Raw genomic sequence first — 12,809 nt, forward strand, 5'->3', positions numbered from 1 at the left:
TATATATATATATATATAAATATATGAATGTCTAAAAACCTACAGTATTACAATATTTTTTTTTGTGTTTTATGCAAAAGCTAATTTATGATCACATTTGAATTACACAATAATTACGGCAGACACTGTAAAACATTCCTGACAAAAAAAGTCAGTTAATTTTTTTAAGTGAAATTATTTCATAGTATTCTTCTTTAGTGTTAGTCATGCCCAGACGAGCTGTTAGCTTATCAATCCAGTCAGATTTAAACTCTTGTTTTATTTATTTTATTTTATTATATTTATTCAAAATGAAGACATACAAAGAGTTATATACTATAGGTAAGACATTAACTATCCATAACTTTTCCACAAAATCCATGAACATGGGATATACTAACTTCCTCGAACAGTGTAATAGGACAAAATTGTTTTAAGGTAGTCTGCCATGTATGTTTCTTGAAATATATATTAGGTCAAAAACTCTGCATTTTAACTTCAAGAATTAATGATCATTATCATTTTAACTCGTGAAAAATAAGAGCTTTAGTCTGGAAGAATAAATGAAAATGTTTATGCGTCTCAGAAAAAAGAAATTGGAGTAAAGACTTGTTTTGTTTGTGAAAAATTGTGCAGAATTTATCATAATCACAATCAGAATCAGCTTTATTGTCATTGCACCAAAACACAACAAATTTACATTTCAGTACAGCCCATCCGAGTAAAACATAAACAACAGGCATGGGAAGACGGAGTGTCTGAGGCCGCAGCCTCATGGGAGGCGCTGCCATAAGAGAATCACGAGGGAAAGGGAGATATAAAAAAAAACATATCTCACACGTATATCATATTTTCACAAGTTAAAAAAAAAAAAAAAGAAGCAGCACACAAACAGCAACATACTGATGACATCATAATACATATACGCATGAGGAAGGCCGACGAAGGAGGTGAGTTCGTCTGTGGACAGTGCCAGATAGTCCCATAGTCCTAATAAGAGATGGACCTGTGTCTATCAGCCGGCTCAGCTCTGATACATGTCCACAGATGTCCTCGGGAAGGGAGCGGGTATGGGGAGGAGAGAGCAGAGCTTCTTGTTCACATAACATCCAGGAGAGTTTGAGATAAATGGCCAATTCAAGGCCGATGGGGGAGCCAGTTTCCGTTAACAACAGTTATTTTGGGTCAGACTGACTCTACTTGATTTCTGTCTGCCTTATAGTTCTACTGGTACGTCTCAATGGTGACCACAAGCAGCCAAATTTTGTGGTCAGCATTGCTGGGCCAAGTTTGTAGCTTCTCCAAGGTTGATTCCTTCCCGCCAGCGAGTTTCAGGAGCAGCAAGTGGCCTGCGATTCTCATAAATCACGTCCAGCTTATGGCTCAGCTCACACAGCATCTGAGTCTGAGTGCTCACCGCACAGCACATTCCTTCACACAAGCCGGGCAAGAGTTTTCAAAACTACATCGCAATTTATAATACTTTGTACTTACGATCTCTTTCTATGTTCTTTAACCAGCCTAAAACTTCCTAGATTTGTTTTTATCAGCACCACCTCAAGAAGAATGGACAACAAGAGGAATATGATCATATTATCTCTGTTTTGGGCAGGTAGCAACTATTTCCTCATTTTTTACGGTCTCTCAACATGAACAGTTTGTCAGTTAATTGATTCTTTTTCACTGATGTTGTATCCTTTGTAGGTGTTTGTAGCCTTGTGCTTTCTGAAGATTGGACGGCCTCTGTTGTACACAACCTTCAAGCCCTGGTTTCCTCCTGTGCTGTGGTGCCCTGCTCATTCAAGCATCCTCATGGAGCTTTGTCTTCCCCAAGACTCAGAGGCATCTGGCATCATAAAAACGACAGAAACCAAATCATCTACCATGATGATAACACAAAAATCTTGGACAGCTTCAAGGAGCGAACAAAGCTGTTGGGACACCTTGGTCAGGCGAACTGCACCTTAGAAATAATGCAGGTTAAAAATCATGACAACGGCCCTTTCTGTTTCCGGATCGAACTGGTTAAAACAGATGACAACAAGCCCACCGCGAACAAGTTCTCTTTTGTTGAAGACTGTGTTGAGATCACCATGCTTTGTATGTCACTACACTTTCACAATTTTATAATCCGTATGTTTATTAAATCCACACACTCCCTAAATCACATCTGCTTTTGTCTATTTATAGATGAGCCTCCAAAACCTACACTGGGACCATTTAAGGTGGCCATTCCTGAAAAACCTTTCACAATCACATGTTCAGTTCGCCATACCTGTCCGTCACGCATGCCCAAACTGACGTGGAGTAAGGGAGCCACGGAGGAGATCACCGAGATTCATAAAGACTTGAGTGCTGGGATATGGGAGACACAGTCCATCCTGACGTTTATTCCTCAGGAGAAGGATGACGACACTGAGCTGACGTGCTCAGCGCTCTTCAGTGGAGGGGCGCAGTCCCATACGAGTTTAACACTCAACGTGAAACGTACTTACTCTTTATTCTAGAGGATGTAAACTTTTGACCGTGTGCTGGTTCATGTCTTAGTGTTGCAAGTTAAAGGACAATCCCTATTAATTCTGTCTGCAGGTATTATAAACCATAATCACATCATCATTCCTATCGCAGTGGCATTAGCTACTGCTCTGCTCTTTGGAGGCCTCTGCATTTTGATGGTGAAAAAGTACAAGTAAGTAAGAACGAAGTATTGAAGAGATATTTATGGAGGAACAACGTTTTAAAGCAAAATTATTGTTTGGTTTGCTCAAGGACGCGCATTGAGGAGCTTCAAAACCAGGATGGCAGGTAAAAATGTAAATGTTCAAAATTAAAAAATATATCTTATTTTTCTTGTAACATATTTCTGTTTCCTGTTTCTGATATTTAGCGTGTGGAACCGGATGTCCAGAATGTCTCGTAGGTGAGAAAACAATGATTAGAGGCTGCTGCAATGAAAGGCGGGAGTTCTTGTAATTTCCTCTGTCTGTATGTGTATGCATGCATTCATTTGTTTGTCTGTTAGCAAAATATCTCATGAACCAGCTGATGGATTTCTATGAACTCTAAGAAAGTCAGTTTTGTGCGTCTGTCTATTGGAGTCACTTGAATTCAAAGTTAGAAAACACTAAATTAGCTGTAATTAAGTTTCATGTGGTAGTAGCTGAGAGTCATCCTCAACACATTAATTGCTCACTAACACATTCATCAGATTGTGAGTAACATTATTTTCAAGATATTAACATTAAACTCATGTGTGTGAAATTTTCAGGCTTCGTTCTGGCGGTAGAACCACAGATGGAGGATCACTTGGATCTGAGCAAAGGCAAAACATTTTAAACTTCTGTACTTCTCTAAACACTATAGTTGTAAAGTTACTGACTAATATGAAACGTTCTGTTCTGCAACTTTGGACAAACAAGCCAACTTTTGTCTTTATAAGTATGCCTTCTTATGGCTTTGGATAAAATGTGTCTTAAAACATTTGCATAGTTTCACTTCTTCTTTTTTTTGTCAGCAGAAGGTCAATTTGGAGCAGATTTTCAAGGTAAGTTATAAAGATCTTTCATGCTTTTGTCAAAATCTTACTGTGAGTAAAAAAAAAAAACTTTGCCATTCAATTGATTTTTCATTGAATGTTTAAAATTGTAACAACTAAAGCACATTTCAAAATGAAATATATGGAACTTTGTGTGAAACAGGAGACCTCCACGAGACAATATGGACAAAGGTCGTAGGTAAGACTGATACATATAAAAATGTTAGTAGAATAATTACCATACAACACCAGCTTTATTTAAAGAGCAACACCCACAGGACCAAAGTACTGATTTTTTTCTTTTCTGACTGTAACAATATATTTTCTTTTCATCCACAGTCCCAATAATGCATATTCAAATTCCTGTGGTGAACAAAAAGTCTCTAAGCCTCGTTTGCCGTCCCCCAAAAGGTAATGACTTCACCGGGACTGAACCATAATGTTTATGTTCATATGAAGTGTAAAATGTCTCATGTCAATGTTTTTATGTTGGAATTTAGCCAGCCAAAATCCTACAATTACAACGAGGTACGTTTTATTTTATATGAAATTATTTTGTGGAATTAAATTCAGTGTATTGTTTCAGACGACATCTATGATATCTATTTTTACAGCACCTTGGCGATGATGACTACATGAACACAGCAGACCTCAACATTTATGGAAATGTGTGAAAAATCCAATTTGCGTCTTTCAGATGAACGACGAAACGATTCTACAAGTTTTTGTTTTTTGAACCCGTCCTGAGGACCAGACTTCATGTTTTAAGATTTTTCTACCTGGATTCTTGAGCACGCATCAGGGTGTCTTCTATCAATGCACATAATCATTTTATCATGCTCATAATCATCATTTATCATCTACTAACTTTTGATCTTGCTTGGTGATGCCTCTGGTTAAAGGTTTGGTTCATTTCATAGTTTCAGGGTTACTGTTTTAATCTCGCTTTGTTATATATATTAATTTTTCAGCTCTCATAGATCAGCTACAGTATAGATAATCCATTATATACAGTTTTTAAAAGACTACTTATTTTCAAGAACATGCCATGTAGTGTTTTAATTTTAAAACTTTTTTAATTCATGGAGTCACAAGAGCCTGTTTGCAAATAAAAATAAATCAAAGAGGCAGGTTTGGTTTGCTTATCTCGTCTCATTTGGTACTACAGCAGATTTTATTTCATGGACTGTTCCACCCTTTTTACACTCTGCCAACAGACAAATTGGCAGTAATATACTAACTGTGTACTATGAACGTCCTATTGATGCTCATGACTATTTGTTTTAATGACATGTGTGTAAACTGTTATGAATCAACTATTACTTGCATAAAAATAAAATATAATTTGACATAACAAATTCCAAAATAAAATATTTTTAAGTTTTTGTTTTATACATATATTAGGGATGGGGCCGATCATATCCAATATCGGTATCGGGCTCCGACACCGATAATTTTACAGAGAAGTTGCTAAACTTCATCGTAATTAACGACCAGCCACTATCAGTTGTAGAAAACGAAGGATTACGTAGCTTGATACTTGCAGCCAAGATATAGATTACCCTCCAGAAGATATGTATCAGTACAATTAGTAGACAATCATAAAAAGCATATAAATTAAAAATTACAATAAAATTATATTAAAAAAAAGAAACAAAAACAGCTACATTATAAAGATATTTAAAATACTAAAAACAGAAACAAGTTTGTGCTGGTTTATGCCATGAATTTAGCAGATGTTTAAAGACATCTAATCACTTTAATATCCACGTTAAAGCTAGGAATAAAATAACAACATGTTTTGTGTTAGCAGGATTTAATTCTAACTTTGAAACTTATACAACATTAATAAAACGTACCCCATGTTGCCTTTTTGGACATGCATATGTGTACAAATTGTACTTACCTGTAGAGAGGAGATTATTACAGCCTCATATAAAATCAATAATGATGATGATATTGGAACGGGATTAGTATCGGCCGATATCCTGATTCAGGTATCGGGATCGGATCGGAAGTTACAAAATGTGACAAACCCCGGTCCTGGGGCCTTTCTGGGTGGAGTTTGCATGTTCTCTCCGTGCATGCGTGGGTTTTCTCCAGGTACTCCAGTTTCCTCCCACAGACCAAAAACATGCATGTTAGGCTGATTGGTAACTCTAAATTGTCCCTAGGTGTGAGTGAGAGAGTGAATGGTTGTTTGTCTCGTTTGTCTCTATGTGGCCCTGTGATGGACTTGCGACCTGTCCAGGGTGTACCCCGCCCCTCGCACAGTGATTGCTGGACATGGGCACCAGCGACCCCCGTGACCCAAAATGGAATAAGTGGGTAAAGATAATGGATGGATGGATATATATATATGTATATTATCTAAAATGAACTGAAGGTTCAGAAGAGTATGCTATACCTGGAAATAAACAGCTTGAATCAGCTGTGGTGGTTCTACACTTGATTTAATAACTCAAGACTCTGGTATACATGTTGGTCAAAGCACCATAAAGAATTGCAACTCAATCAGATGTACAAATTAAAAACATTACATCCTAATGAATGAATGGGATAAAAGAACTATATAGATAAAATACAGTTTACGAAGAAAAAAGACAAGACAGTTCTTATGTTAAAATAATAATATGATGAAGAAAAATAATGTTCACACCTAGAATAAATCCAAATTTAAAATGTGAATTATAAAGTTGTGCAGCAACAATAAATAAATAAATAAATAAAACAGCTGCGCAAAATTGTAGTGTATGTAATTTTTAGCAATATTCTTGAACTTGAGAAAAACAACATTTAGGATGAGAAAGGATTGCGGTGGCTGATCTATTCTAACTGAAAATATTTCCATAAACATCACACTTACTGCAGCATACTGGATAACATCATCAGCTATTCATGAAGTTAACACATGGTTGTTTCTCTTAATGTCTTTCTGAGAACCCACTGTGGTGCAAGACTTCTCAGTTCCTTTTAATGAGCTTGTGAGCAAATCACACATGCTATAAATTATCTAAAATCTCTCAAATGCTACATTTAGACATCTGTGATACTTTGCCCACTGTTATTTTCCAACTATAAAAATGAAGATGTAACACACTGCAGAGGAAGAAAAGATTTAAAAAAGTCAAGATGAAGACAGTTTAACTGAACCAACCAATTAAGAGACTTTTCTTGCAAGTGTTTATTAAAAAGAAAAAAGTGACAGCTCTTATGTGAATGCTCCAAATTGTTCTTTCTATTTGTCGCTGCACAGTTACAGACCCAAGCTTTCAAGATTTGTGTGCACTTCAGTGTAACTAAAGTACAACTACCAAACACAAAATAAATAAAACTTAAATACAGTTTGTATTCTTGCTGCCATTGTTGTAAAAGGTGCAAATCATCATGAGGAGCTTCAATAAAAACAAAAGTAACTTTGTTGGAACATAAAGCAAAGTCTGGTGTAGCAGCAAAAGGTCTATAACATAGAAGACTGCACAGAAGTGACAGAAAAAAACTGACATGTACAACGCATAATGCTCCACTGCAGAGTGTATGAAAACTGTACAACTATATGAACTGGGGATGACGAGGAAATGGGAGACAGCTGAGCTTAAGGTGCAGGTTTGACTGGATGTTAAGTTCAAGTTCAAGTTTGTTTCTTCATTGTCATTTATTCTTTATTTACTCATTTTATTTATTTATATATTTGTATTTTATTTTATTTATTTATTTTTATTGTCATGTATAATTTATTTATTTGTCATTTATTGTCATTGGATGTGGCTTAGAAATAAACTGACTGATGGCGCAGAGAAAAACATAGGGAGGTGATGAAAAAACAACTGAGTACAAAGAAAACACAGAATCCAAACTTCATAAAACACAAACATGAGAACAAATCTCGAAACAGAAAAGTAAACACTGAAAAAAAAGGCAGATCATGATAACGGCTGCACAACACGTATACAGCTTGTCATGATCACCGGTCTCTGTGTGCTCCCCATCTGTTCATGTTTCAGCCTCTTCATGCCATGCTCACAGTCCTCTGTCACCTGCCATGCCCACTCTTCACTCGCTGATCATCAGCGCTTATTCACCACACCTGTTCATGCTCATATTTAAGGACTCCTCTCCCAACTCCTCTCCCAACTCCTCTCCATCAGATTAGCAAACCCTTTGTGGTTGTAGATGTCCAGCATTCTGTTCACAGACTTATTTAATCTTCTCGTCTTGACCTTGTGCCTGCCTCTTGGAAACCCCTATCTGCCTGCCCCTTGCCAACTCTTATTTTGCCTCTCTGACCTCACTATTGACTACTTCTCCTGGCCTAACGACTCCAGAGGCATGGAACCCTCCAGAGATGTTGTGGAACCCACTGGGAGACGAAGGTGGGTGGGCTGTCACCAAGTCCCCGTCGTTTCGTCGGCAGAGCTGAATACTCAGGAGGATCAGCCTCAGTAGAATGAACAGTGCAGAGGATGGCAGAGGAGAAGGTGCTGGCAACACAGGAGATGAGGGGTCTTCAGCTGCAGATGGGACCAAGAAATCTGCTGCAGGTGAAGAGACCACAGAGGCAACAGCTGGCAGGGAGATCATGGTTTCTGCAGTTGAATGTCCAAATTAACTATGGAGCCCTCGACGCCAGAGAGTCACTCTTGTGTGGACAAATAATCCATATTGGCCAGATTATACTGACAAGGTTCGGGGTTTAGGATGCATGCAGCTGCTGGTGGAGGTCAGAGTTCAGTGTTGGAACTGATCTTCTCAAGCAAGAGAAGTGGGGGCCACCTGTAGAAGTTGGGCAAGATTACATCACCACTAGAGGTGTACCGATAAATCGGCTGGCCAATTTATCAGCCCAGATTTCCTTAATTTTAGGAAATTGGAAATCGGACGATACTTGCATGACAAACCGATTTTACCAATTTTTTTTGTTTGTTTTAACGGCAATTGTCTGAACTTCATTTATATTTCAGAGCACTACATCATATCCAGTTAAAACAAGTTTGTATTGTTTCTAGGATATTATTCAAGAGTATGTTTTTCAACAAAATAATGTTGGAAAATTGAAAGTGCATTGTGACCTTATAACACCTGACAGTGTTGCTTATAACACAAAATCGGTATCGGCTAAAATCGGAATCGGCAGGTCAGACTTTTTAGTGATCTGTGATTGGTGATCGGCCAGAAATCTGCAATCGGTGCACCCCTAATCACCACCACTGGATGCTGCGTAGCTGCAGAGCAAAGCTGAGAAGACTGTGGTCAGGGGGTTAATCCAACAACAAGGTCCAGGAGTACAGGGGCCGGGGGGGGGGGGGGGGGGGGGTCATACACGGGAGGTTAGATATCACATCCTTGAGGTAATCCCTGAGTTGCAGTCAATGGGCCAGAAGAAGTAGTCATTAGCAAGGTCAGAGAGGCAAAACAAGAGTTGGCAAGGGGCAGGCAGATAGGGGTTTCCAAGAGGCAGGCGTGAGATCAAGATGAGAAGATCCAAAAATACTGTGAACAGAATGCTGGACATCTACAACCACAAAGGGTTCGAGAATCTGGTGGATAGGAGTGGTGAGAGGACTCCTTAAATATGGGCATGAACAGGTGCGGTGAATAAGCGCTGATGATCAGCAAGTAAAGAATTGGCATGGCAGAATGACAGAAGACTGTGACCATGGCATGAAGAGGCAGAAACACAAACAGATGGGAAGCACGCAGAGACCAGTGATCATGACACAGCTTGCCATGTGACTATGATCTGTCATACTTACCAGCTCATCTGGGCTACTTATGGTACTATAAATGCCTGGTCCCACCATAGCTCAATTTTGAAACACTGGCTGGATAACACAAAGTTTGTTTTCTCAGTCATCCAGGTATAAAAAAAAAAAAAAAAAAACGAAGTCCAGATGACATGATTCAACCTTTTTTGTTGTTATATACCTGGATGACTGAGAAAACAAACTTTGTGTTTTTGAAACCATTAGTGAAAAGGCCAGACTTCAGGGGTATCTGAGGCAGGCTTGAAACACAAGAGTCAGGGTGGCTTCTGGGTAATACCAGATGGCTAGGCCTCAGACTGACGAAGCCTCTTGGACGAGGGGCGAAACGTTTCTTTTTAACAAAAAAAACGAAGTCCAGATGACTGGCTGGATAGTTTCTTCATCACACGAGAGATGCTGATTGGTCAGGTCTATCCACTAATGAGGCCCTGCAGCACTGATTCAGTCATTAACTGGAAATCTGTAGGGTTTCTGGGGTCTTGTCTTACATGTTGTGTTTTTCCTCATGTTTGCCTGTCACCCCTCAGCTTTTCTCCTCCTGTGTTCCAGCACTGTTGCACCTGTGTCTAATTCTAATCACCGCAGGTGTCACTCATTTCACCTTGTTAGTGTCTGTATATATTCAGCCTCTTGGTGTCTTGTCAGTGTCTCTGGATTGTCCTTGTCCTAAGGCTTCATGACCTGTCTCTCCTTGTGTCCTCCTTTAAAGTAAGTTTGCTGCCCCGACAGCATTTTGTTTTGTTTATTTAATTAATAAACTATTTTACTTATTTACTGGAGCTTCATTCGTCTTCCTGCACTTTGGGTCCCACACACGGAGCCGATCATGATAAAATCTTGTCCAAAAATTATTTTTTTATTTCCCTTTTAAAACAAATAAATTCATAAAGAAGTGCAGGGCACTATGCAATGTATATTATTTTATACAGCAGGCTGCCACAAAACTGTGTGATCTTATTTGCACTTGGCTTCATGGTTGCCCATCATTTGTTTACATCTTATTCAACAGAGACCCCCTAAAAGTTTAAAATATGAACCATTGATTCAAATGCTTACATTTGTATTTTTCATGTAAATAAATTCAATGTGCTGTGTTGCAAATATTGAAATAGTAGAACGTATTTAAACTTTTTAGAAACAAAAGTGTAATAATTAAATCTGAAGTATCTGATTTTGTTAATAAAAAACTGGCTAATCATGAACATGAAACTCTAAAGAGAACCGACCTCCCCTTCTGCCCTTCATGAAGCTAAATCAACAAATTACATGAGAGAAAACTGTTATTTAAAAATTTGGTGCTTGTTTTTCATAAAGTTAATTTTAAATTTACTGTAAGCAACTAATCTGGTAAAAATGTAGTCGTTCCCATTTTGGTCTGTTTCTGTGAAGTTTGCAGTTTACTTCTGCTACTGATAAACCACAGCAAAAGAAGAACTGAAAATCAAGCATTCCATTTATAAATGAAAGCACAGATTGTGTCAAAGTTAGGACTAATAATAAAGATGTTCCTTCCGTAGATAGGCGAGTGATGAGAAACTGTGTGGTAGGAGCAGTGATGCATATAATATTTTTTTCCAGAGATAAAGAACTAAATAAGCAACTTGATGCCTATAGCAAACTTCTGTTCAGTGTTTTACCTGAATAGTGTAATACCGTACTCCTATAAAGAATAGATAAAATGATGTGATAAAGGAAAAATCTTGATCTTGATTCCTTCTCTTAAACTCTATTTTCTTTCCCAAAAAAATGCTCTTATTATTAAAACTGGGTATTATTGTGGAAAGAGGCCTAAAGGTGGAAACTTGAGGATTCCAGTCACGTAAGGGACCATGACCATGTGACACAAACATCAGATGGAGAGATGGAGAAATGTGGGCTCTCAGCTGATTATCAGCCAGGAGCAGGCCACCAACCCACTTGCTGACTGCTTGTGAAGATGTGCATGCAGCTCCTGCTGGCCATGAAACTGGACCATGTCTGAGCCCTGCTCATCCTGCTGGATAGATGAACTTTGGACTGAATGACCTCAGCTCAACCTGGCTTAGAGCATTATTGCACAACTATGTGTCCCCACAGACACCAACGAGGCCCTCAGCCTTGAACACTTCCAGGTGCTGGGTTTCTCCTGTGACAGAAGAACCTGTGAATCCTGGAACCCAGCAGAATCATCTCAGACCCTGACAGGGTATAAGGAGCTGGAGAAACAGAGGGGAAGTATCTAACAAAGTTAAGTCAGGTCCTCTGGACGGATTTTTCTTGTTGAAACGTTTCATCTTTTATCCAGAAGACTTCTTCAGTCTGGGGTGCTGCAATAGGGGAAGAGGGGAAGTACTTTTTTAAATGGTCTTTGTGAGATTCAATGAAATGCATTTTTTTTTCTAATAATCAAGCAGAAAGAAAGTATCATAATGCATCAGTGATTGCATAAAATAATGAAATGTGAGTTCATTTTTTTGGTGAGAACCAATTTGGCCCTTTGTCACAGACAGAAATCAGTGCTTGTATCCCAGCCTGAAGGTGAGTCATACTTTAGTGACACCAGCAGCGTGCCCACACTGCCATCTCCTTCAATTTCATCTTTCATACGCCTATTTTGCAGCAGACTTTTTGATTTGAAAGTGTAGAGAAAGCACGCTGTGATCATGACAGTACAGCCATAACCTTTATAGCATAATTTCACTTCATCTGGATGCCTAATTTAATTGTCAGCGAGTAAGATCATCTTACTTGTTCTTGCAGACAGATTTTTGAACTGGAAACCATTTTGAACAAGCCCTGTTCCCAAATATATTTTTAGATGACACCTACCATAACTTCACTTTCAATAAAACCTCAGGTACACACCTGTAAAGAGTGTGAACGAAGCTATCACAATTAATGCTGCTGATGATACGATTTATTTTTTGTGAGCCAAAGTGGGAACATGCCACTAATACTGATAAAAAATCTGATTATAAATACAAACGTTTTTTTTGTTTGTTTGTTTGTTTTAGTTTGATATTTGTGTCAAACTTTAATGGAGTTTTGGTCCCAGTTGTGTTTATTTTCATAAGAACTATGATCAGTTTCTGATCAACAATTTGACCCACAATCTCTGAAAGGAAAAAAGCCACACTTTTTTTTATGCAAATTCTGAAATTGATATTTTGTATTATGATTTTTTTACAAAACCTGTTTGTTTCTCAGCTTCATGTTCATTAGGTAGAAATAAATATCAGGAGTTTGACAAATACATCACCTCAAACAGGAATTTTATGATTACCTTTTTTGATTAAAAAAAAAGTGTACAACACTTCCAAATATACTTTTAGTTAGTTAAATCATTTTGTATTGTTAGCCAAGCTTAAACTGAACCATTTTGATAGTGTCAAGAAAGTCTGGTCATAGAATCCTGCGGTAGTGTTGCACCAAGACCAGGTCTTTCCATAGGTACCAAACAAAGTTTTTGTTGTTGTGATCAATGCAACTCACAAATGCTTTCACTTAACCAAAGCAAAACGTAAACCTCAAAACCAACTGAGTTCATTAGT

The 12,809-nt window shown here is 38.1% G+C and overlaps 1 protein-coding gene across 1 annotated transcript; it reads left to right on the forward strand.

The window, feature by feature from the left end:
* Positions 1-907: 907 nt before the first annotated feature.
* LOC119410316 (myelin-associated glycoprotein-like) lies at positions 908-7,667 on the forward strand. The gene is made up of 8 exons (XM_037677229.1): positions 908-929; positions 1,684-2,079; positions 2,170-2,466; positions 2,569-2,668; positions 2,749-2,784; positions 2,867-2,899; positions 3,248-3,301; positions 7,541-7,667. The coding sequence occupies exons 1-8, from the start codon at positions 908-910 to the stop codon at positions 7,665-7,667; spliced, it is 1,065 nt and encodes a 354-aa protein (XP_037533157.1).
* The last annotated feature ends 5,142 nt before the right edge of the window (positions 7,668-12,809 follow it).

The sequence above is a fragment of the Nematolebias whitei genome, chromosome 5, assembly GCF_014905685.2.
Source record: "Nematolebias whitei isolate Nwh7 chromosome 5, NemWhi1, whole genome shotgun sequence".
Lineage (NCBI taxonomy): Eukaryota > Metazoa > Chordata > Actinopteri > Cyprinodontiformes > Rivulidae > Nematolebias > Nematolebias whitei.